Source organism: Fusarium falciforme, chromosome 3 (assembly GCF_026873545.1).
Source record: "Fusarium falciforme chromosome 3, complete sequence".
NCBI classification, from domain to species: Eukaryota; Fungi; Ascomycota; class Sordariomycetes; order Hypocreales; family Nectriaceae; genus Fusarium; species Fusarium falciforme.
This window is the reverse complement of record NC_070546.1, coordinates 232,908-257,367: the sequence shown is the minus strand read 5'-3', so window position 1 is coordinate 257,367 and position 24,460 is coordinate 232,908. Positions and strand designations below refer to the sequence as shown.

Below are 24,460 nucleotides of genomic sequence, written 5' to 3'. Positions count from 1 at the left end.
TCAAAGGAAACCCAACGCTCCCCAGCCAACAAAGCCAACAGCGTACAAACACTTGACCAGCCACCACCTCTGCGACCATGGCATCAGAGAAAGCTAGTCGGAAAAATTACAGCCAGTTCGCTTGCATTGGCACAGGATTCTCAGCCATCTGTCTTGGGGCGACTCTGAAACGATGGTATGGCATCAGCGACATTCAGTTCTTTGAACGATACTCTGATTTGGGTGGCACATGGTTTGGAAACACATACCCGGGTAGATGTCATGTCCCTTGACAGAAGAACGATGCTGATCAAGATAGGCTGCGCCTGTGACGTGCCAAGCGCTCTCTACAGTTATTCCTTCGAGCCAAATCCAAACTGGAGTCGCGTCTTGCCTTCGCATGATGAGCTTTGGAGGTATCTGAAGCAAGTCGCCGATAAGTATCATCTGCCTCCCAAGATGTCCTTCGGCACGAACGTTGAGAAGTGCGAATGGATTGACCAAGTCAAACGTTGGCGCCTTCATGTTCGCCATATAAACACGGATAACGTCTTCATCCACGAGTGTCAATTCCTCTTTGCCGGCGCTGGTCAACTCGTCCAACCTCGGGAACTCGACATTCCAGGAGTCGAGAACTTCAAAGGCCCCATCTTCCATTCATCCAAGTGGAGGCATGACGTTGAGCTCGAGGGTAAAAATGTCGTCGTCTTTGGCAACGGTTGCACTGCGGCTCAGATTGTGCCATCCATTGTCGGCAAGACGAAGCATCTCACGCAGGTCATCCGGGCGAAGCATTGGATTCTTCCGCCAATTGACGGCGTTCAAACAGATGCTATGCGAAAGATGTTCAAATACATACCTGGAAGCATGGCGCTGCAGCGTTTTCTCGTCTTCTTGGCAGCTGAGAATGAACTGAGAGGATTTCCGATGACAAAGTCGGCCGCCAAGTTTCGTCAAAACCGTCGTAAGCAGGCTGAGCAGTACATGAGGCACACAGCCCCCGCAAAGTATCACGACATGTTGATCCCTGATTTTGAGGTGGGCTGCAAGAGGAGAATCTTCGACTCTGGCTACCTCGAAGCCCTACATTCCAAGAATCTCACACTGACCAACACACCTGCTGTGGAGATCGTGGCCAACGGAGTCAAGACTGAGGATGGTTTCATCGAGGCAGACGTCATTGTCATGGCAAACGGATATATCACAAACAAGTTTCTCGGTGGCATAGAGGTTTTCGGGAAGAACGGAACACTGAACGAGCACTGGGATTCATTTGGCGGCGCGGAGGCTTACAATTGCTCTTCAATGAGCGGGTTTCCCAACTTCTTCATCTTGCTTGGTAAGTCTCTGGGCCGGTGCTGTCTCTTACTAGAATTAGAACCTGACTATGAGTAAGGACCCAACGCAGCGACAGGCCACACCTCTGCAATCATGGCAGCTGAGAACAGTGTCAATTTTGCGCTGCGTGTCATCAAGCCTGTGCTCACTGAGCAGATGGGTACCGTCGAACTCAAGCCAGATGTCGAGAAGCTCTACGTCGACCGCATTCAACATGATCTTTCCAATATGGTTTGGAATTCTGGGTGCCAGAGTTGGTACATTGAAGGGAGCTCGAAAAAGGGTCAAACCTGGAACGCCATGAGCTATCCCTACTCGCAAGCCTATTTCTGGTACCGGAGTGTGTTTCCTACCTGGAGCGATTGGGCGATTTCTGTGAGTTTTGTATCATAAGCTCCCTTTAGCCTCAACAACTGACTATCCTAGGGTTCAAAGAGGTCGGTCTTTCGGCGAGTGATGAGAGCAATTCTTGTAATTGGTGGCTTCTTTTCGGTGTTTACACTTTGTTTGGTGGGGTGGAAGAACAAGGGGGATCTCAGCGAGAACTGGGCCAAGTTGTCGATGCTCTTGAAGCGTCTCCCTGAGTATTCAAACATCTCGCGGCAGAGCTGAGCACTGCCATGCATTCCACCACACCGGTTGTGACTGGGCTAGCGTACCTCTTTCTTTCTTTTCAACTTCAAGGCCTTTGTCGTTGATATCGTCAGTTATTGTTTGAATCATTAGTTACTATTTGTCATTTGGCACTTATCAACATCCTGCAGAAATTCTATGGGTCCAAGAAGTTCACCCATTTTCGGATTGTGGTGGACGCCCCCATTGGATGGATATTTCACTTGAGCCCGTCTTCTCTCCATAAATAGATGAGAGTACCCAAGCCGTGGCCAAAGTATTTATAACGGTCGACATAACATGGTTTGACCGTTGCGGAGGACAAGGGCACCCGCGTTTACGATGAGCTTCGAGCTGACTGGCACTGCTAATGGTTGTGTGGAGGCCAAGGGGGCATTTTACAGAATGATCTATAGCTTCTGCAGTACCTAATGGAGTCAGCGTAGGCTCTAGAACTAGTTAGAATTCTTACTTAGGACGTCATCATCTCGCCATGATGTTCCGTGTGGTGGCACCGGCCGGAATGGCCTCGTCGGAATCGTCCCGACGGCCTACGCAGCTCTGCTCCACCTCATTTCCACAGCTGCTGACAAGTCTCCCTTATCTTCACCCTTTCCCATCCTTTCTTCAAGTATTCAAAAATGATGGACTGAAACATCTTTACAGACCATATTGTCGATCGTGGGTTTTTGTTCACACGCTTCTCGCCATGGCGTACGGCAACGTTTTATCACGTTTTGCTCCGACAACTTCAACCCAAGAGCCGCGTCGAGACAATACCTTACCACCACGACAATTGGGAATAACCTGGAAGAATCTGACCGTCCAGGTGGCCTCCTCTGATGCGGCCGTTCACGAGAATGTCTTATCTCAGCTGAATCCCGTGAAGAGCCTTCACCGCTTGCGACACAGACCAGCGAAGAGGACCATTCTCGACAATAGCCATGGCTGCGTTAAGCCTGGCGAAATGCTTCTCGTCTTGGGCCGTCCTGGATCGGGATGCTCAACCCTCCTGAATGTGTTGACGAACCAACGGAATGGGTATGCTTCGGTGTCTGGCGACGTCCACTATGGCAGTATGGATCCCACTGAAGCAAAGCGCTATCGTGGCCAGATCATTCTGAGCTCGGAGGATGAGATTTTCTTTCCATCCTTGACGGTTGGCCAGACTATGGACTTTGCGGCTCGTCTGAAGTCTTCGGATCAACATGTGTCGACCAAATCGTTCCCGGAAAACTCTTCTCACTCTCTTTTGCGCGCCCTGGGCATCGATCATACCACTACCACCAGGATAGGGAACGAGTACATCCGTGGAGTGTCGGGCGGAGAGAGACGACGTGTGTCGATTGCCGAATGCCTTACCACACGAGGGTCGATATACTGTTGGGACAATAGTACCAGGGGACTGGATGCCAGCACGTAAGTCATTGAACTGCCCACGAGACTCACGACAAAAACATGGAAGCAAACAGTAAAGCTGACAATGGACAGGGCGCTCGAGTATGTCAAGACGATCCGAGACCTAACCGACCGCTCCGGGCTATCATCTATCATGACCCTCTACCAAGCCGGCAACGACATTTATCACCTGTTCGACAAAGTCCTCATACTCGAGCAAGGTCACCAGATTTTCTACGGCCCATCCAAGGAGGCATGCCCTTTCATGGAGGGTCTTGGCTTCCAATGCAGGGAGGGTACCAACGTCGCCGACTTCTTGACCGGAATCACGATCGAGACGGAACGGATCATTCGCCCAGGGTTCGAACTCAGCTTTCCCCGAAGCGCCGAAGCTATCCGCGACAAATACGAAGAATCCAAGATATGTTCACAGGCAGCAGCTGAATACGAATATCCTTCCACGACTGAGGCAAGAGAGTGGACAAAGCAATTCCAAGCGACAATACAGGGGGAGAAAAATACACATTTACCAGAGAAAAGTCCTCTGACTGTGGGCTTCTTCTCTCAAGTCCACGCATGTACAATCCGGCAATACCAGGTCATCTTCGGCGACAAGGTCACCTTTTGGACAAAACAAGCGACAGTCTTGGTGCAAGCATTAGTTGCTGGGTCTCTTTTCTACGACGCCCCGAGCACGTCGGCGGGCATCTCTCCACGATCCAGCGCCATCTTCTTTGCCATCATGTTCAACACGCTGTTGGCCATGTCGGAAGTTACCGATTCCTTCTCAGGAAGACCCGTCCTTGCAAAACACAGGTCGTTTGCCCTGCTCCATCCAGCCACGTTCTCTGTTGCGCAGATTGCGGCCGACGTTCCCATCGTCCTGGCACAGATATCTGTCTTTTCCTTAGTGTTGTACTTTATGGTTGGCTTGACGCTATCAGCAAAGTCCTTTTTCATCTTTTGGGTCATTTTGGTGTCCACCACAATGGTACGTGAGCTCCTGTGCCTTCAGAGACAACCAAGGCGTTGTCAAGACTGAAGAGAATTTTCGAGACACTCTTTCAACTAACAAATACTCCTAGTGTATGACAGCCTTGTTCCGAGCCATCGGTGCTGCGTTCACAACATTCGACAAAGCGACCAAGGTGTCCGGATTGGCCATCATTGCAAGCGTGTTGTACACCGGCTTCATGATTCCAAAACCGGACATGAAACCTTGGTTCGTCTGGATCTACTGGATCAATCCCCTTGCATATGCATTCAACGCCCTGATATCCAACGAATTCAACGGCAAAACCATTCCATGTGTCGGAGTCAACTTGTTGCCCATCGGTCCAGGTTACAACAACACCAGCATGGCTCATCAATCCTGTGCAGGCGTTCCCGGTGCAGTTCCAGGACAGACGTTCGTCACGGGAGACTCGTATCTTCAATCTTTTTCATACAGCCTCTCTGATCTTTGGAGGAACTTTGGAATAATTTGGGCTTGGTGGGCGCTATTTGTGGCCATCACTGTGGCTTCAACTTCAAGGTGGAAGTTTTCTTCTCAGAGCACATCGAAGCTTCTTACACCGAGGGAGAAGAAACAGGAGCGTCAGAAGGCAACTCCTCGATCTAGCGATGAGGAGTCCCAATACTCGGGTGAAGACACCGTCAGTAGCGAACCCCGTCCATACCAGGCGACGGATGGCGCCCTCATCCGGAACACCTCGATTTTCACCTGGAAAGATATCTCCTATGTGGTGAAAACGGCAGAAGGGGATCGAAAGTTACTCGACGACGTGTACGGCTGGGTCAAGCCAGGTATGCTAGGAGCGCTGATGGGCGCTTCTGGAGCTGGCAAAACGACGCTGCTCGATGTCTTAGCGCAGCGCAAGTCTGAAGGGTCTATCAAGGGATCCATCATGGTTGACGGTCGTCCTCTCCCCATCTCTTTTCAGCGGTCAGCTGGGTACTGCGAGCAATTTGATGCCCATGAGACGTACGCTACGGTCCGTGAGGCCCTCGAGCTTTCCGCGTTGTTGAGGCAAGGCCGCGATGTTGCCCGCGAGGACAAACTGAAGTACGTCAACGAGATTATTAGCTTGCTCGAGTTGGATGACCTTGCCGACACCTTGATCGGTACAGTCGGTGACGGTCTGTCGGTGGAACAACGGAAACGTGTCACTATCGGCGTTGAGTTGGTATCAAAGCCGAGCATCCTTCTGTTTCTTGACGAACCAACCTCAGGCCTCGATGGCCAGTCAGCCTTCAACATCGTCCGGTTTCTCCGGAGACTCGCGAACCTCGGCCAGGCAATATTGGTTACAATCCATCAACCTTCTGCCCAGCTATTGACACAATTCGACACATTACTTCTCCTAGCCCGCGGTGGCAAGATGGCATATTTTGGGGATATCGGTGACAATGCCGAGGTCGTCAAGGCATATTTCAACCGAAACGGAGCACCCTGTCCCCAACAGGCAAACCCGGCCGAACATATCATTGATGTTATCTCGGGCAAAGCATCCGAAAGAGACTGGAGTGAGGTTTGGCGTGAATCAGCAGAGCATCATGCGGCTGTAGAGCAGCTTGACCTGATGTTATCAGAAGCAGCTTCGAAGCCGCCAGCTACGATTGATGATGGTCACGAATTTGCGCAGCCTCTCTGGACCCAGATCAAACTCGTCACGAAGCACATGAACATCGCCTTATTCCGCAACACAGGCTACATCAACAACAAGTTCATCTTGCATGTTTTCTGTGGCCTTTACAACGGCTTTTCCTTCTGGCAAATTGGAGACTCACTGAACGACTTGCAACTGCGCATCTTCACTATTTTCAACTTCATTTTCGTGGCACCCGGGGTTATTAACCAGCTGCAACCACTCTTTATCGAGCGCCGGAATCTCTTTGAGGCACGCGAGAGCAAGTCGAAAGCCTATTCCTGGATCGCCTTTGTCACCGGGCTGATAATCTCAGAGACTCCATACCTGATTATCTGTGCAATCCTGTATTTTGCCTGTTGGTATTATACAGTCGGGTTCCCTGTGGCTGCGGAGAGAGCCGGCTCGACCCTATTTGTCATGCTGATGTATGAATTCCTCTATACCGGCATTGGACAGTTCATTGCTGCTTACGCACCCAACCCGGTCTTTGCCTCACTTATCAATCCATTTGTCTTGGGTGTCTTGATCATGTTTTGCGGTGTACTTGTTTCGTACGAGCAGATTACATCTTTCTGGCGCTATTGGCTGTATTGGCTGAATCCTTTCAGCTATATCATGGGAAGTTTGATAATCTTTAGCAGTTGGGACCTTCCAATTCATTGTTCCGATGATGAATTTGCGGTCTTCAGCCCACCAGATGGATCGTCCTGTGGCGAGTACCTTTCGTCGTATCTCACGATGGGAGGAGTTGCCGGGAACCTTACCAACCCGAATGATACGGCTACTTGCCTCGTTTGCCCGTATCGGAACAGCAATGACTACTTCTGGGCTCTCAACTTGAAGGAGTACTATTACGGATGGCGTGATGCTGGTATTGTGGCGCTCTTTGTCTTGAGCTCTTACTGTCTGGTCTTTCTCTTGATGAAGCTACGGACTAAAGCATCCAAGACCGCGAAATGATGGAGTCATGTTGCAGCCTGTACTCTTAGAAGAGAAGACTGGAGCAGGTCAAAGGAATGGGATGAGGGGGGGCCGGCCCAGAAATACTTGCACTCTGCTGTTGTCGTTTAGTATTTGTTCTCACTCTGCTTTTTGTTTCTTTGTCTATCTTAATGCTTTAGATTAGAACTACTCTACCATACCTAATAAAACACACACCAATGGGGTCTTGCAACCAACTGCAATGCAACTTGCCACCGACACGCCGCCTCTTTCGGATAGGCTAGAAAATCTGCCTACTTTCTTAGTTGATGTTAGCTACTTTACCCACATTTCTATGTTCACTCCGACCGATGCTGAATCCTCATTGCCAACACATCTTTCATCCATTCCTTCATTTCCAGGATACATTCTCCGTCACGTTCCTCTTGAGCCTCCAACAAGATAAAGTCATGGGCTTGCCTCCTCTGCAACGCAAACTGCACATTCAGCCCTGGGTTTGACTGTTGCACCTCATGAGCGAAAGCCGCCGCTTGGTCTCGAAAGACCTCGTGGCTTCCAACGGTGACGTACATCCGACCAAGAACAGAAGTAAGTCCATTCATCCAAGACTTATCCCCGTCCAGAGGGCAGGCGAGGATGGCCAACTTTTCGTAATTCTCGTCGGTTTCTGTAGGACCCAGTAGCTCTTTAGTACACTTATCCACAGTCGGACCCGAAAGCATATCAATCCAAGAATTTTCCGAGAACGAAGCATCATTGGTGTGTCGAGTCACCCATGGTGAGACAAGGAATGCACCCAGCAGTGGCTCGGACAAGATAACTCTTGGGACTGTGGGACGTGGTTCAACAAGATGGCTCAGCAGCTGAGCTGTCAAGTTTCCTCCCGCAGAATCTCCTCCAATAACAATGTCTCGAGGACGGACTCCTTGGCGTAGAAGATGGGCCAAGCCGCTGGCAGCCTGCCGGAGTTGAACCGGATATCTTGCCTCGGGACAGAGCGTGTATTGGAGGACTGCCACAGCGACTTCGGTTTTCATCTCGACACCCGCAGCGACGTAGGCTCTCCAACACCATTCCAAATGCCCAGGCAACAATGCGGCGATATATCCACCACCATGGAAGAACAGAACGACCTTCTTTGCTTTACGTCGATTACCCATCCAAAGGAGTGACGAATGCCCGTCCTCTAGAGGCTCTAGATCGTAGGAAAGTCTTTCGATAGCTTCGGTATTTCCGGCCTTCTTTGCCTTGGCAATTCTTCGCTCCATCCATGATTTGTATGCATCTTTGGTTGAGAGAGACAAGTACTGAATCTGCCGGGGAGAGAAAGTTCTGAGAAACACTTTGACGGCTGCGCACACAATAAACATGCGTACCGGGATGCCTCTGACCCAGGCGATCGTGAGGGACCGTACAATGGAGACGAATATCTGCCAGGGTGCTGTGAGAAAAAGAGATGTTAGTGGGTAATGCATGAGTCTGATAGATTGATAGGGCGAATCGTACCGAGACATGTTAGACGGAAAGCTAGCTTAAGCTTCTCCCATATGGAAAATTGAACAGGCATTGTTGGCAGCAGCAGTTTGTTATTGGCATTCAAACTTGATTGAATCAACAGCTGGTTATTAATATGTCGCTTTGTTCGCTTTACCGAGGTGACCTTGTCTTAGTACCGTGGGGACATGCGGGGACCCCAGAATCTAAACCCGATCTCATCTGCCGAGAATGCAGTTCCGTCTCAAGCACGTTGCCAAGTCGGGCCCTTGTCTATCCCGTGGCCCCGACGGGAGACGGGTCTGTTCCGTTTCAGATTAAGGGCTGCTCGCGGAACCACGCCGTCAGCCATTGGGATGAGTGCCGCCTACCTCCAAGTGCTGTGGACAAAGCCTCGGCTCCATAATCATTCTAAGATGGTAGACACAGCTATGTGTTGCCTAGGTCGGTTTAAAACCAGTGAGCTTACTTCTCACCTCGCCTTGCTCTGTAACTCCCCCATCCTTACTTCACAAGAAAGCGAAGCCGCGAAGCCTTAGCGACGGTCATGGCAGCCCCTCAAACTAAAAGCACCAAAGACCTTAACGGAAACTGGGTGATGGTGAGGAATAAAGTGCCTCTTTGCCTGTCCTGCATACTAATGCTAATTCACTGCTAGAACAAGGACTTGTCGGACAGTTCTGACCCAATTCTCAAAACGCAAGGCATCGGATATCTTACTCGCAAAGGCGTTGGCCTAGCAACAATTCACCTGAACATCAAGCAGCATGAAGGCGTTCCTACGACACCGAGCGCAAGTACCGGCAAAGTCACTTGCATTCAGTTCACTCAGACAGCTTCTGGCTTGAAGAGCACCGAGGAGGTGCGGTATCTGGACAACGAATTCCGCGATCAATATGACTGGCTTTTTGGCGCGGTCAAGGTGCAGGCCCGATGGGTGGCCCTGGAGGATATTGACGATGCATTTTTGAAGGAGGGGTTTCTAGTTGAAGGTGAGGGTAAGAACCTTGTGCTCAGTCACGCTGTGAGCCAAGGGTTAGGCTGGACTGCTACTCAGGTTTGGGGATTCCAAGTAGTTGAGGATGAGAGACGGTACTGCATGCGCGTGGTAGTCGTCTCCAAAGATGGCCGAAAGGCCCAAGCTCGGTTCGTCTATGATTATCAGTCAGAGTAGACTCCGGCAGCGATGCTCTGAGAAGCAGAACTAGCAATGTATTGATAGAGGCATGTATTGTAACCAGCGGAGATTTCAGTCATTGCACTATAACTCTTTGATCTTCTCAATGAAAACACTCTACTGCAATAATAGGGATTACTCCTGTATCTTCAGCATCCTGTCTCTAAGAACACGCTTGTATGTAATATGAGTAGCGCAGTCCGACTTGGCAGATATGCGACAAAAATTCGGCACGAGGCGAACAAACTATCATCGGGAGCGATCCGGGCTCCGCGGACCCCCGGCGGAACAGATCCGTGGCACGAGCATCACCTTGATCTTGATGGATGCGAGATGGACAAAAGAATGCGGGGTAAACCCGGGGAACCATCAGCTAATTTCGGCATGTGATATTCTTCGGCTAGGACAAGGTTGATCGTTTTAAATCGACCGGCAATTGATCCATTTTTTGAGGTATCCTACTTCCACGGCTCACATACATCCTTCTAGCGTCCGAGAAACACCATGGCAGAAATTCCAGCTGCAATGACCAGCCCCCGCTCAGTCGGCCTTCCAGAGGCCCCAAACCCAGATCCTTTGCCAGAAGCGCAATGGCATACCTTGCTGGCAGTCATGGACACCGTCGTGTGCTCCTGTCGGAGAAACGAACCCCGTGACGTGGATGAGGCAGGTCTTAGCGATGCTGAATACGAAAAGACCACGATGCATCTCAGGCAAAATACTAGCCTTGATCTTTCCGACACGTCCACATTCGATGCCTTCCTCGCCGAGAAACCCTCCGAAATACCACTCTTTCAAGATATCCTGAAGCGGATGTTGACCGGTTTTCCCCATGATAAACTAGCTACGCTTCACAGCGTACTCTCCCTGATTGAGTGAGTTTCTTACTGACTTGTTGAACCTTTCCTGACGTTGCCGCTACAGTAACTGGACTACGACCCTCCCTCTTACCGGTCGTCTCACGTCATTCTCCAAATTGTCCATCAAGGACCGGACACGTGTGCTGCACTCTTGGAGAACCAGCTCCTTGGCTAGTTTCCGCGTGCTGTTTAAGCAACTTTCGCAAATCGCCAAGCATGTTTATCTTCGTGCGAGTCCTCTTTTCGACGAAGTCACTGGATACCCATCAGCCCCGTCTGGATGGCACCCAATCGAATCCTACCCTTTCGAATTTATGGACTTCAACACATCGCAAACTCCGATTCAACTGGAAACAGATGTCATCGTCGTGGGCTCAGGTTGTGGTGCTGGTGTCGTCGCGAGGGCCATCGCCACGGCAGGTCATGGCGTCATCGTCGTGGACAAAAGCTACCATTTCCAAACGTCATCGCTGCCTCTTGACCACAGCGAAGGCTTCTTCCATCTTTTCGAACAAAGTGGTATGCTAGCCTCAGAAGATGGGTCCATCACCGTCACAGCGGGATCATGCTTTGGCGGTGGTGGAACAGTCAACTGGAGCGCGTGCCTGCAGACCCAAAACACGGTGCGTGATGAGTGGGCGGACGAGCGAAGTCTCACCTTTTTCAAATCATCCGAGTTCCAGACTCACCTTGATTCTGTCTGCGAGCGCATGGGCGTCAGCGACGAGTTCATTCGTCACAACCATGGCAACTCGGCTCTGCTCGAAGGCGGACGGAAGCTGGGCTTCAGCGCAAAGCCTGTGCCACAGAACACGGGTAACTGCGAGCATCACGATGGGCACTGCGCGATGGGTTGCTGGAGGGGAGAGAAGCAAGGCCCGGTGAACGGATGGTTCCCAGACGCAGCCCAGTGCGGGGCCAAATTTATCCAAGGATTCAAGGTTGACAGGGTGCTTTTCGCGAAGAAGGGTAAACATGTTGCTCGTGGCGTTATAGGAACCTGGACACCGAAGAACTCCAAGGATACGACACCTAGAGTGGTGACCATCAAGGCCAAGAGAGTTGTTATTTCTGCAGGAAGTCTATGCAGCCCCATCATCTTGAAGAACAGCGGACTGAAGGCAAGCAATGGGTCCCATTTCACTTTTGGAGGTTATGCTAATACTTGCACGCAGAACAAGCATATCGGTCGCAATTTGCATCTGCATCCAACGACATTCGTGGGGGGCGTTTTCGAACAAGAGACGCGCCCATGGGAAGGCAAGTTTTTGATCACCAAGATGACAACCTCCCGACTCCATAGGGCCGCTGGCTGACACGCAGTAGGCGGAATTCTCACGTCTGTAGTAACGAGCCTCGACAATCTGGATGGTAAAGGCCACGGTGTTAAGCTAGAGCGTGTCTCAATGATAGTAAGTCACTCCCATCTCCGTTCCTTGGATGGATTCTAACCTCTTGGCAGCCTTCCATGGCTCTTCCCTGGTTGAATTGGACCTCTGGACTTGACTATAAACTATTGTTATCCAAATATCGCCACATGGAGATATTCATTGCCATTACACGAGATCGTGACGCTGGCCAAGTTCTCATTGACCCGACACGAGGCACGCCTCGTGTGGCTTATACACCCTCCAAATTCGATACCCGCTCAAATCTGACGGGCATGATCGCCTTGGCAAAGATCCTCTACGTCCAAGGTGCCCGAGAAATTCATCCCGCCCTCCCAGGCCTTCGGCCGTTTATCCGCGCACAGGAAGGACCTGAAAATCCTGTTGATGACTCTGCGGGCATCACGGATGAGAGATTCCAATCTTGGCTCAAGGAGATGGCGGCACACGGAAACAAGACGCCGGAAACGCCATTTTGCTCGGCTCACCAGATGAGCTCCTGCCGCATGAGCGCTAAGGAAAGCGAGGGTGTCGTTGATGAGTTTGGCAAAGTTTGGGGCTTTGAAGGGTTGTATGTCGCTGATGCGAGCGTTCTTCCTAGCGCCAGTGGAGTAAACCCCATGGTCACCATCATGGCAATCTGTGAACGGATTGGTTCGGCCATTGCCAAAGACTTGGCATTGGAGAGGCAGGAGACGGCTAGAATTTGAATGTACCTGTATAGTTTGAGCTTGCCATATCAATAACCTGATCGTTACATGCCATTGGGTTTGTTTAATAACCGATGTCGTCTTGATATGCATGCTATGGTGTTACTCTCGTGACAAGCAAACGATACGAGATTACCAGAATAAACGATATTAAGTATACAGATTATACAGGGATGTACATTAAAACAAACAGCCGCATCTTCCCAGATCCCTCGTAAACCCCTCTTCAGTTCCCTGCTGTCAAGTTCATCCCTTCCCAACCCGGAAAAACCATCGTGTCAGCATCAAACGGAAACGATATTGTCAAAGCATCTTGCAAGGACAAATCCCCCTCCAGGACTGAATCCAACATTTCATGTACCAGGTTTTGTTCCAAGTTTTCATTTGCGGCACAATCTTGAACCGCGAGTTGTTAGTTGCTGTAATTGTTGGAGCTGTTCTTCTACTGACCTTGTTGCCTTGCAGTGATAGTCTGGTTGATCTTCAAGAGTAAATCGAAGGATTTTCGAATAGACAGGCTGAACGGAGAGATCGCCTCTAGAACTGCGTGGCATTTCTCCCACGATTCGACCACTGCCGACTGATCTAGAGTAGCCCACAGGGAGGGACATAGGCGGCATGTCATGAGCACAAGGCTAGCGGTACAGGCATCTACAGCGTCGGTTAGTCGAGATACACAGATAGACAAGGTGCGATTACATAGACCGTTCCACCACCACGCTTCAGTTGTGTCCGTACGAAAGGTATCGTGAACCACGTTAATGAGTCGAATCGCAGACCGCACGCATGCTCTGGCACCGTCTCGCTTGAAAGACGACTGTAAGTCATAGTCCATATCGCCCGAGGCATCGGAAGAGAGCAATTGAGTCAAGATGGGCCGATAAAGCATGAGACTAATGTAAGTAAAGCTGATTTAAGTCAGTAAATATGCTCAATATAGGGCGCCGTCACTTTGGAGATCCATCTTACCGTGCGTGTAACACATTTCTTTGAAGAGCGAGAATGTTAGAAACCTCTGGTGAGATGGACTCTGTAGTCAAGGGTGTCTTCCACGAAAGAGAAGTTGCCACAGATAGCTCGAAGGCTTGAAGCCGTCCCTGAAGCTCAACAAAAGTATCCATGCTCTGGCAGGCCGTATCTGCATGCGACGCAAGACTCTGCTCATCATGAAGAAGCCTGCATTGCCAGGGCTGGTAAACCTTTGACAGTATGCTATCCAAAATGATACTCAGCCGGACAGTTTCAAGCTGAAATTGAAGATTCAGCTGTTCACTTCCCTCTGCATTCTGGATATTGAAGTCCATACTTCCCGGTACAGCAAGCGTAGAAAGGTTGGTGATCATGGTCGGTCGTCCAAGTGTCATGCTCACAAGCCTGCAATTGTTAGCACGCCAATATAATAGGGCTTCTGGGTCCTTACGTATCCAACACAACACACCCGTGCCACGTACGGCGCCGTATCTGCCTTACCCGCGATTCCTGGGCGTCATACTTCGGCATGGTGTGCAACCCTAGGCCTTGAGCCATCCGACATGCTACACCGACAGCATTCCAACATCGCTCCGGGAAGGGAGTGCCCTGTAAGACGAGAGCTACCAAGAGTAGCGTCTGCACAGCGCTCAAGTCGTTCATATCGAGCAGATCAAGACCAATGTTTTGTTTGGAGCGGTTGAAGAAGACTTCGTACGCTGTTGTTTTTGCCGCAGTTGAGAGGTCCGAGAAGATACATCCAAGAGCAAATATGGCGTTGAGCGAAGAATAGAATGCAATCGTGGTCGCATCTTCTCCGAGGCCTAGATCTCGATACTCTTCTGGACTTGAGGCTTGTCCACTTGGTAGCCACAGCGACTCATAGGCATGCTCGAAAGCTTCCTTGTCAAAGAGGGGGTAGAGGTAGTAGACCTGTTGGAAGTATCTTTCTTTGAGGTGGTCTGCTAGAGGTCGTGGTGGAAGAACGAGCTTTTCAATGCCGCTGTAAAGAGATGGGGGCTCCGAAGTTGCGACTTGGGGGTTTATGGATGTCTGGCAGGACAATGGAGGATTCACAGTCCCGCAAGCCTCCTTCAAGAATGAAGCAGCAGAAGACGAACCGTAGAAGGATTGGGTCGTGTCATGGGATTGTCCAATGTCCTCCTCAACTGTAGTTGTGCCCATAGCGGTGACTCGCCTTGAGTTGTTGGAACTTTCCATGCCCTCATTTGCAGCTGATGACAACGGAGTCAGGGTTTGGCCCTGCGACGTTCCCATGACGATGGCGTCCAATTGGGCTTGACTTTGTGTATTGACAGGCTGCTCATTGGGTGCATCTGGGAGAGCGTCAGGGTCTATACCATGCAACGCGCAAACCTGCTCCAGCCGACGGATACGCTCGTGGAGAGCTTTTGTGTAGCTGCAACCATTAGTCAGTCAATCAGGACATGAATATTCAGCTGGATGATCCAAACGCAGTTACTTACTCGTCACTGCATGCTGTCCGCGCATTCCCCACCTTGTAGACGCACTGCTCAATACCCAGCGACCGACGCCGACACGTCGAGCAGAGCGGCTTGACTCCGTCGCAGCGAGCCTTGCGTTCCCTGCAGGGTTCGCAGGCCAGCGTCACCTTGCGACGACGTTGGCGCGGTTCCTGTTCCGGCATATTAGGATACCTAGATAAGAATTCATACAGAACGCATCAATAACTGGCCGTGGCTTGACGGTTTTGGGCCTTGATTCACACGCGTTGGGGGACAGGGTGAGGGCCAAAAAGACAACTTGGTCGGGACTGTCCCGCGCTAGTTGGCGTCATCATCGGAATGCTTCCGACCCCCGTCACGTGTCAACTGTGAGATGGGGACAGGGGTTGTTGGTCGTTCAATCATCAGAACATTTTCGAGATGCTCATTACGATTACTGTCGACTATTATGGAGCTCATAATGGCCACGAATTCTACATCTTCCTCATCAAGCTAGGAGCCAAGCCCCCGCTCCAAATTGTTTAGCAAGAGAACTGCCTCTTTGAACGGGATTAGTTCTCGCATACTGCCAAAGAACATGTAAAATAAAATAGGAGAAAGGAGTTTTTGCAGTGTCAAAACTTCGTAACCTCGACATAGCTTTAGTCAACCTGATCCTGCCTGTTGCTTCTCGCTGCAGCCTCATAAGCAGGAAGCTGGACATTGTCGGGCTGACGGTGGAATCTCAACGGTGTTCGCAGAGCTGTCCGATAGGTAGGTACTTGGCTCAACTCCTCCATCTCAGCCGAGTCCAATTCGAATGGTTCCGATGAGTCTGGTACCGTCATATCTTGGCCTTCAAACTCTTGGTTCTGTCGCGTGCCGCTAGTTGTGGCTGAAAGGCTTCCTGTCGACTGGGCTTCTTCATGGGGTAGTTCATCGAACAGTTGGTCGAGAATGTGCTCGCCATAGCCAGGAGGGTTCGTGTTGTCTTCAGCAAATGGTTGAAGAGCGAGATGATTGCTTACGCTGCGTTGTTCATCGAAGGGTATGTTTGTGTTGATAGTGATGACAAGCGGAAGCCCCACGGCAAGCTTAAATGTGAGCGACAATTCACCATCGAAAGGATCGTGTTCGCTCACCTCAGAGATATGCCCGTCTGCGTTTCGAAGTGGAACAATGACCCTGACCTTGTGATGGACCCGTATACCGTGGACATCCATATCTTGAATACACTCAGAAAGCTGTTTCGGAATATCAAGCTTCTGTGTTATCGCCCAGACTTGCTGGCCTGCACCCTCAAGCATGTCTTGCCGGTTGTGGTCTCTGGAGACTTGGAAGTCCCATGCGGAGATGGTTCTCTCGGTTCGATGGTCTCTCAGAGGAAATAGCGTTCGGCTCTGGACATGAAATTCTCGAAATTCCATCAGTGACACCGAAAAATGTTCCAAACTGAGACCTTTTATAACAGGTGAGAGTCTCATTTCGAGTATCACTGAGCCACCATGCATGACAACACCACTAGACAGGTTGACAAAGTAGTCGATCTTGTTCAGCCATGTCCTTTCGATGGGTAGAGACTGCATCATCTCCAACGTATCCGGCGACGGTGTTCGAAACACACGCAAACGTTTTCGGGTGTATACAGCGCGTAATAACTTCGGCCTACTGATGGTCGCTTTCAGTCTATAGCTAATACAGGCTTCAGGTATGCCCTCAACAGTCTCCGCAGTATTGCCAGGGAGCATGAATTCGAACGGCCATTCATAATTACCAGCAGGCAGGGTCGTACTTGTATCTCGCGACCCTATGAATGGGGGCCACTTGTGTTCGAGAAGGATGGTTTTAGGGATCAAGGGTTCGGACTCAGCCCATCTTTTACATGACTGGTCAGCCGCCGTTTTGGCTCTGCGACAATTCGCAGCATCAATAGAGAAACCCGAATGCGAACTTACGGGTGACATAGTGTCCCAACCAGTTCAAGGCTGATTTCTTCTACTCTCAAGGGCGACTGCAAGCAGAGCACAACAACTCCTCTCAGAAGGTAGTCCTGGGCTTCATCCTGCCCCCCTCGAAGGATAACGACGTCTGTCCCCAATCTGCAGGTGAATATTTAGAAGGGATAGATTGTGGGTGTCGCCATGTATTTACCGGATCTCAAAAAGGGAGTATGGGGCTAGTAGCATAAAGTCGAAGGGCAAGGGGGGATGGAGGTAGACTGAAAGATCTGAGTGATGGAACAAGGAGGGTGGCCGTAAAGAGTTCAGAAAACGTGGAGAGACGTGGGGAGGGCGGAACAGCAGAGGCCGAGGGGGTGGATGCATGTTTTGGGTTTGATCGTTGGATGCAGAAATTAGTGGGATGAGATGATATAACTACGGATGGTACACCAAGATGAATTTGGAGCAAGTGAAAAACGATAAAGTTGCGGCAAGGAGTGAAAATCTATAAGGGCTGTAACAAATGGGATGGGATTGGACAGGTGGTTTTTGAGCTGTTTGCCGGAAACATCCCGATATCAAGGCTAGCTCGGACGGGACAATCCCGACCAAGCCATACGAATATGTCTTGTCTTTTACTGAATCTACCCATGCGGCTCATCACCTGATGAGTGGAGAGATTGAGACTTACAGAGGGAAGCGAGAGCTTGAAGAAATTTGGGGCCGGATTTTCTGCAAGCCCTTCACCTCAAGCCAAACAGGATCCATACAACACTGTTGAACACTAGGCAAGTTGTCTGCGCTCGCCAAACCTTCCCCCGACGCCTGAAATCTCGACCTCAATCCTGACCCCATGAATATTTAAGCCCGCTTGGTATTCTCCTTGGTAAACTTGACCAAACTGTCCAACCAATCCTGATGTCCATTCAACATGGGGTTTGGCTTGGCTGTTGAAAGCTGCGCTGCCGGCTTCCCAATCTGAGACTCTTGAGTCAAGATTCTCACAGCGCCGTAATCCAAATCTTCGACAAGCCAGGCGTGATATACATCCAGCGCCGTGTCCTCATCACCCTCTTGCCATGCCCTCCAAGCCAGTCGACCGGCCGAAGACGCAGTTGGCGCATCTGATTCCCATACCTCTGCCTGCAGAGGTGGGAAACCGAAGGTCGAGAAGCTGAATTTGTCACCCTTTTTCAAAAGAGGTCCTGAAGATGGCGGCGTGATTTGGCTGCAATTGCCATAGTAGGATTCCCATTTCGTAATGTCGGATAGAAACTGCCAGGCTTCGGTAGCAGTTATGCCCCTCACGATGACTTCATTGGAGACATAGTTGTCGGTTGTCCCAGGGAGGTACTTCTTTGGCCAGATAATTGCCGACTGCATGTTGGCAGGACGAAGAGTATTGACGGAAGGTGAGAGATGAGTATAAAGAAGATAAGAGTTAAGTAGTAATGTTATGCTGTTATCAGATCTTGTAGGCGAACTATAGTAGACCTATATATATATGGAGGGGGCCCTGTGGGGTTGTTGAACTCGGCCCGCGCTGGTTATCAGATCAGGTGTTTGATGACAAATTGTTCAAGAAAGGAAGGGAAAGTTAGATTTGTACGCGTCATCTAGCCTTCTATTTTTTTCATCTAGCATTTTATGTGGCATCTGGGCTTTGATTTGTCATCGAGTTTATTATCTACCTCCTCTTGATACGATTTTGTCAGTTTTCTCCGGAGGGCCCAGTAGTCGTCTGTTGCTATCGCGTAAAGGCTACCTACCTTATTGGCTCAACCCGGCAGGGTTTTCCAGTTTGTTAGTTTTCTAACCTATGAAAATTAATTCTATGGCCAACGTTATGCGATGACGTTCACCCGCGAGCTAGGAATGGCACACTGCTTCAGGTAAGCAGCCGTAATGCCTTGTAGACGATGCTCGGGTCTGCCCCACCATCAATCATGGTAGCGAAGCACTGTGGGTCTCCTTGATCGACGTTTGAATGCCATGTTGTTAAGGAATGGGGTTGCTCCGAGGCCCCCGCCCCCTGGCCTTTTGCAGCCTTTTGACTAAGTTAAGGAATGAGGAGCCTCTCTAACGCGGTTACTCAACGATGGTACCAAACAGGGGCAAGTCAGATGTCTCCCTGGCCTCGATTGTCACCCTGCGTCACCATGTCACCACGCGGTGTACCGTTCCTTTATTGTGCAAGTTCTGTCCTACTTGACTTCTTGGACGCCCGGACTTTTGTGCCGGTCTCTGCGTCCCATACCCAGCCTTCTTTCAGCCACCTCCAACGTATGTACGCCCGCAGATCCTTATCCATAGGCACCACCCTTTTCCACTCAGACTCAAACCCTGGCCCCGCCCCCTTGCCATTCCAGTCTTCGGCTAAGCCTCTGAGTATGTCCCGATGGAAGATTCGAAAACTGTCGAGAGCATAAGGGCCCAGTGAAGGCAAATGCGCGACTTCCCATCCCTCTCGCTCGTCATCTTCTGCCAAGACCTCATTCTTGCCGATGTCAAGTCCATCCCCGCGAAAGGGGTAGTGTAGCTTCCGGTAACGCCTTGATTTTGATGGTGGATTCTGCACCCATGCCCTGGCGAACGCCACAAGTCGCCTGGCCCGAGAGTTATGCAGACCTAGGGGATGAAGGAGGTCTGAAAGGTGCGAAATGGATGCTTCGGCCAAGTCCTCGGGCGACGGGTAGTTGGATGTCAGCTTCAGGAAGACCGGGCGTGCCTGGACACCCCGAGTACGGTTCCAGAGCACGGCGGCAACGAGTAACTTGTATAAGTCTGTGCCGACACTTTCTTGTACAAGTCCAAAGTGTTCATTTTGGATAGGTGCTGTGCGAGAGGCCGGAAGTACTCGGCCTGCTGGTGGCCTTCGAGTTCCCGCCTTGCGTTTTGTTACGGTAACATCGGCCAGGGATCTGGTGCTCTTTTCGGATTCCCGTCTAGACATGGACCGCGTCACACGGCAAGACATCTCTGAAACGGTGACAGGGCTCTTGAGGTCCATTTTTGTGCCGCTTTTATTCCGTATGGAGGAGACAAAGGTAAGACGTGTCGTCGGTTGGTCGCTTTATCAATGACGCAATCCATCAACACACGGGCGATCGCCCGGCTTACGTATTGAAACTTGACTGGGCAAGGCTGACTTGCGACTCCCAACGGCCTTCTGGCTCAGTTGTCCGATCAAGGGCAGGGCTTCAACTATCAAAAAACACAATGGCGACTCCCAACCATGAGATGTATTTCATCTTCGCCCCAACACCGCCCTACTGTGGTTGGTAATTATCTTGGATCAGCCAGGGTTCTACGACGTCGATTGCTCACAGCTCTGATGTGCCATGGGCAAGTTCAAGAGGTCCAAACATTTCGAAAGGCAGAAAGACCTTGGAGGAAGCCGAGATCTTTCCTATATTAGAAGCTTATGTTATCTTGGATCTGGTCAATCGCTCGGTCAAGATCGGTGTCAGATTTATGCTCCAGTGTACGACTTCGCTCCATATACACGGTACAGTGATAGCTACAACGTGAGCTGACCGGGCACATTAAATGAGTCATTTTAGGGGACATGGTGGGATCCTCGATTCGAAAAGAAAAGAGAAACAGACTCAAGTCCGATCCATCAACTCAAGACGCAAGAAGCTGTTTCGCAAACCAATGGGTTCGAACCCAAGGTGACTTCTCCGAGCTCTAAGTCCCACTGTCGTCAGCCTGTTTCATAAGTCCCTTCATCGGAAAATAAATCAAACCGTCATGATATTTTGATGGAAATATTCTTTGACAAGGAAGAGTGCGAAGGTCGATGAAGCAAATCACGACATTCCAAAGTGACTTGCGTGATACCCTGGAGCGGGTGTGCACTGTGTGGATACTCTTGACCACTGATGTCTTCGCACCATGTCGAGCCTCCTTCAATAGTTCTACCTGCCCAAAATTGCAGCTGTGGAACGGGATACTCCAATAAATGACACAATTGCACTTGTCTGTAATTGATCGCGGAGCCTTGCGACGTCGGTATCAGCTGATGATTCGTATTTGAAGCTCAGGTGGATCTGTCCGCACTGTCATCGTTTTCGCACGGTGCGGTTACCAATCAAGAGGGGCTGATAAATTTAACCCGACCTCACCCGTGACTTGAGACTTGGATATAACCTCGTCTTAACTCACATTCACGGCCTTCTCCCTTCTTTCTTATCTTCCAATAGAACGAAAACGCTTGTTTTCAACAGTCTTTCTTGAACTTAGTCTACTCGCTACCTCACCCGCTCAGCAAAAATGCCTCTCATCGACGCCGATACTCCCCCTACCACCAACGACCTTCACTACGTCGTCTATTTCGCCTCTGGCGAGCCATCCTGGTGCCCAGACTGCCGCGATGCCCTCCCTGCTCTGAATAGTGTCTTTGGAGCTGATTCGGCGCCGACCGCCTACATCGTCCGCGTGGGATCATTCGCCGAGTGGAAGGGCAACCCCAAGAACAAGTACCGCAATGAGCCGTACAACATTCAGGGAGTTCCTACGGTTGTCCGGTACCAATATGTAACCGCCTTAGCCCTTCAATGTTTTTATTTTCATACAACTAACGGTTTGATAGGGCAACGAGGTCGCTCGATTGGGCGACATTGAGAGCCAGAATGAATCCGATCTGCGAAAATTGATTGCCTAGACGGTTGCGACTCATACCAAGTATAAAAAACCAATGATAGTATGAAATAAATCGAGACTTTCCTTGGCAACATGCTCGACGATTCTCTCCCGAGTGGCTGCATCATTACGTCCCTGATACAAACAATATTTTTACAACTTGCTCAAACAACCTCGAGTGTAAAACGCGCAAAAGCTTTAGAGGCAACAATTTTATTAATATTTACAGTGAATGGGTGGTATCTAAGATTCATCACAGTTCGGCACTCACAGTCCCAGCGGCGCCCAGATTCTACCCTGAAAGTGAACCGCTCCTATATACTCTCACCACAGTTTCACTTCCATTTAGTTGAATCCCTCGGGCCAGAACTCGGACAGCCACTCATAAGGGTCCTCCGGCTCATACTGGTTGGTGACCTTGCCCTCAAAGTCGGTGATGTGGTCCCTTGTCTCGTTGTAGAGAGCATACTTCTCATCAGGTCCGTTGCCGATGTAGTAGGGGACTGTTTGGACATTGTTTCCAATCTCCTTATCTACAATACTGGTGACGTTGTCGATCTGAGAGTTCTTGAGGCGGAACTCATCGCCATAGTTGGGGTTGATCTAAATAGGTTGTCAGCATATGACAAGTCAGATGCCAGAAGCTCAGAGGTACTTACAATGCCCATTCTCAGGCCATTCACTGCGACCACGTTCTGGATGGTGGCGTTTCGCTTGGCCTGGTTGAGGCAGTTGCCACAGGACTGGTAGAAGGTGCCAAAGTTCTCGGCATAGAAGCCTGTGATGTTGTACTTGCCACCAAGCGAGTTGTCTTGGAAGATCTGTGACAGCAAATGTTAGCTTAAGGGCCCTGTCGTAGTTAAGACACCGACTGACCTTGTCTGTGGCACTTCGAGCTCCACCACCAATGACTCTGAGTTGTGTGTTGAGTCCCTTGGAGGTCAATGCATCTTCGCACACGTCCTCCCACCAAACTTGAATTTGTTAGTCGCTGGCCTAATATGGTTGATAATTTCAACATACCGTTCTCCACCCAAGCATCACCCAGGGCATGGATGCCCTCTGCTTGGTTCTTTCCGATGATGACGTTTCGGATGGTGGATCCTGGCAGCAGGTTGAAGACAGCATCTGCGTCAGTGCCCTCAGCCTGCTCATTGCAGCTGCCTTCGGGACGCTCGTAACGCTTCATCCCGCCATCAAAGACCTCTCCAGGCATGATGTACTTGGCATTCTCGAAGACCACTGTCTCCTTCGCCACCGGGAACTTTGTGATTGGGAAAGGGAAGCGAGGAGGTGGCCGCTCGCCAAGGTCTCCCTGGGTAGCATCACTGTCACCTTGACTGCCATCACCAGTCTTGGACTGGCGAGGTCCAATGACGGCGGACTGAGAAAGGGCAGGGAGGAGAGACAGAAGCACGGAAGCCTTCATTGTGTAGATGGGCAGGAGGCTAGTGATGTGAGTAACGACACAGTAAAGAGTTGAAAGAAGAACAGTGAGTCAATGCACAGTCTCTGAGAAGCCCTAGAGAGTCAATATGCCTTCCACAAGGTCACTTATATACTCGCTTGCCCCCAACATCGGTTAGAGTCTTCCCGGTGCCCCCAACATGTTTGCAGCTCACAAGTCCCTTGTCACCATCCTCCCGGCTGGCTGAATGTCAACAACTCTGTCATGCCAACAGATGCGATGGCCCGATGGCATGGATTCTCTGCTTGATGGCTTGCCTCTCGTCTATCGAATTCAGTCAAGTGCAAGTTGCTGGCGGTGCACGATGGATGACAGGTCGTCCAACCCCAGCCTACGGAAGAATTTGCTTTCAAGATTCCGTGAATCACTGGCTTAAGCTTAAAGTGAGATTTCCCCCGATCCTTGACAGACCGAAAATCTGGTCTGGGGTTGACCAGGCTTGACTGGCTTCTCTCTGCAGCCAAGAAGGTGCTACGCCTTAACGTGGGCAGTTTGCGGGGTTGGGGGAAGGCGGGGTTAGCTCAAGATCTTTGCTGGGAAGTGATCTTATTTGTGGGAAATTTGGGATGATATTTCCATCCAATCACGGCTCTTGTTTCGCGATGGAAGAAACAAGATGCTCACGATCACCAGAACCCCATGATGACGATGGGTTTTTTCACGGCCCCTTCATTTCAGCTATATCAATACATTGAGAAGTGATACATTGTTGTACTCGATCCAGTAGTATGTTGAAAGAAGTGATATTTGTTCTTCTGTCTAGCAGTTTGTGACTTATAGAGCTTCTTGATCAAAACTCTGTAAGAAAACAGAAATGATGGGCAAGGGTAGAATACAACGAAAGAAGCAGTCCCTAAACTATAGATGAAGTGATTTAAGTTCCGAACTAGGTACGCGACATCCCATCCGACTTATTTCACATACGAATCCCTGCATCTCCAATCTCAGCATGCTGGCGACTCAGCTCCCAGCACGCTAGGAGGGAGATCTCCAGCTAACGAACTATGCGTAGTGTTGCCGTTACCAGAGCTCAATTAAGATAGCAAATAAGAAGCCGTCATTGGCGGTAGCGATCATAGTCAAAACCTAAATATGGCACAGATGCAATCTCTTCCTCCGAATTGTGAGACTTAACCTATAGCCAAGGAGAGTCTTGCAACATTAAGAAAACGAAGAAGGAACAGGATAAACATAGTTTAGCGATTCATACGAAAGTTTTTCCATGCTAACTGTATTTTAAATGTCATTCGGAGCCAGAAGAGCCCGCGTGTGGAGGCAAAGATGTTGGGTTCTGGGCTTCGTCCACTTTCCAGCTACCAGATGAAGGCATTGCCCGTCAAGAACATCCCACTTTCATTCACATTATAGCGTCGTAGTTTCTCATTGAAAAAATCACTTAGAGTATCTACTCTCAATAAAAATAT

The 24,460-nt window shown here is 50.1% G+C and overlaps 9 protein-coding genes and 2 pseudogenes across 11 annotated transcripts, besides 2 other annotated features; 5 read left to right on the top strand and 6 right to left on the bottom strand.

The window, feature by feature from the left end:
- Nucleotides 1–61: 61 nt before the first annotated feature.
- Nucleotides 62–1,752, top strand: NCS54_00339200 (annotated as a pseudogene). Its single transcript has 4 exons — nucleotides 62–252; nucleotides 299–1,318; nucleotides 1,376–1,692; nucleotides 1,744–1,752.
- Nucleotides 62–1,752: a sequence feature.
- Nucleotides 1,753–2,638: 886 nt separating this feature from the next.
- On the top strand, nucleotides 2,639–6,938 carry NCS54_00339100 (Hypothetical protein; the record flags this gene model as incomplete). Its single annotated transcript, XM_053148967.1, has 3 exons — nucleotides 2,639–3,348; nucleotides 3,421–4,318; nucleotides 4,413–6,938. 3 exons carry the CDS (start codon nucleotides 2,639–2,641, stop codon nucleotides 6,936–6,938), a joined length of 4,134 nt encoding a protein of 1,377 aa, XP_053004942.1.
- Nucleotides 6,939–7,258: 320 nt separating this feature from the next.
- NCS54_00339000 (Abhydrolase-3 domain-containing protein) lies at nucleotides 7,259–8,487 on the bottom strand (the record flags this gene model as incomplete). Its single annotated transcript, XM_053148966.1, has 2 exons — nucleotides 7,259–8,361; nucleotides 8,427–8,487. 2 exons carry the CDS (start codon nucleotides 8,485–8,487, stop codon nucleotides 7,259–7,261), a joined length of 1,164 nt encoding a protein of 387 aa, XP_053004941.1.
- A 474-nt stretch (nucleotides 8,488–8,961) lies between these two features.
- NCS54_00338900 (Hypothetical protein) lies at nucleotides 8,962–9,588 on the top strand (the record flags this gene model as incomplete). Its single annotated transcript, XM_053148965.1, has 2 exons — nucleotides 8,962–9,015; nucleotides 9,073–9,588. 2 exons carry the CDS (start codon nucleotides 8,962–8,964, stop codon nucleotides 9,586–9,588), a joined length of 570 nt encoding a protein of 189 aa, XP_053004940.1.
- A 507-nt stretch (nucleotides 9,589–10,095) lies between these two features.
- Nucleotides 10,096–12,549, top strand: NCS54_00338800 (Long-chain-alcohol oxidase; the record flags this gene model as incomplete). Its single annotated transcript, XM_053148964.1, has 5 exons — nucleotides 10,096–10,466; nucleotides 10,516–11,583; nucleotides 11,627–11,715; nucleotides 11,778–11,863; nucleotides 11,914–12,549. 5 exons carry the CDS (start codon nucleotides 10,096–10,098, stop codon nucleotides 12,547–12,549), a joined length of 2,250 nt encoding a protein of 749 aa, XP_053004939.1.
- Nucleotides 12,550–12,775: 226 nt separating this feature from the next.
- NCS54_00338700 (Zn(2)-C6 fungal-type domain-containing protein) lies at nucleotides 12,776–15,187 on the bottom strand (the record flags this gene model as incomplete). The annotated part of the gene is made up of 6 exons (XM_053148963.1): nucleotides 12,776–12,945; nucleotides 13,000–13,200; nucleotides 13,249–13,457; nucleotides 13,519–13,923; nucleotides 13,970–14,938; nucleotides 15,006–15,187. 6 exons carry the CDS (start codon nucleotides 15,185–15,187, stop codon nucleotides 12,776–12,778), a joined length of 2,136 nt encoding a protein of 711 aa, XP_053004938.1.
- Nucleotides 15,188–15,646: 459 nt separating this feature from the next.
- Nucleotides 15,647–17,200, bottom strand: NCS54_00338600 (annotated as a pseudogene). The gene is made up of 3 exons: nucleotides 17,136–17,200; nucleotides 16,940–17,083; nucleotides 15,647–16,892 (listed from the first exon to the last, which is right to left on the bottom strand).
- Nucleotides 15,647–17,200: a sequence feature.
- Nucleotides 17,201–17,785: 585 nt separating this feature from the next.
- Nucleotides 17,786–18,307, bottom strand: NCS54_00338500 (Hypothetical protein; the record flags this gene model as incomplete). The annotated part of the gene is made up of 1 exon (XM_053148962.1): nucleotides 17,786–18,307. The coding sequence occupies one exon, from the start codon at nucleotides 18,305–18,307 to the stop codon at nucleotides 17,786–17,788; it is 522 nt and encodes a 173-aa protein (XP_053004937.1).
- Nucleotides 18,308–19,109: 802 nt separating this feature from the next.
- On the bottom strand, nucleotides 19,110–19,934 carry NCS54_00338400 (ENDO3c domain-containing protein; the record flags this gene model as incomplete). Its single annotated transcript, XM_053148961.1, has 1 exon — nucleotides 19,110–19,934. One exon carries the CDS (start codon nucleotides 19,932–19,934, stop codon nucleotides 19,110–19,112), a length of 825 nt encoding a protein of 274 aa, XP_053004936.1.
- A 1,265-nt stretch (nucleotides 19,935–21,199) lies between these two features.
- On the top strand, nucleotides 21,200–21,590 carry NCS54_00338300 (DUF953 domain-containing protein; the record flags this gene model as incomplete). The annotated part of the gene is made up of 2 exons (XM_053148960.1): nucleotides 21,200–21,463; nucleotides 21,519–21,590. 2 exons carry the CDS (start codon nucleotides 21,200–21,202, stop codon nucleotides 21,588–21,590), a joined length of 336 nt encoding a protein of 111 aa, XP_053004935.1.
- A 323-nt stretch (nucleotides 21,591–21,913) lies between these two features.
- Nucleotides 21,914–22,997, bottom strand: NCS54_00338200 (Pectate lyase; the record flags this gene model as incomplete). Its single annotated transcript, XM_053148959.1, has 4 exons — nucleotides 21,914–22,171; nucleotides 22,228–22,389; nucleotides 22,445–22,542; nucleotides 22,592–22,997. 4 exons carry the CDS (start codon nucleotides 22,995–22,997, stop codon nucleotides 21,914–21,916), a joined length of 924 nt encoding a protein of 307 aa, XP_053004934.1.
- Nucleotides 22,998–24,460: the final 1,463 nt, after the last annotated feature.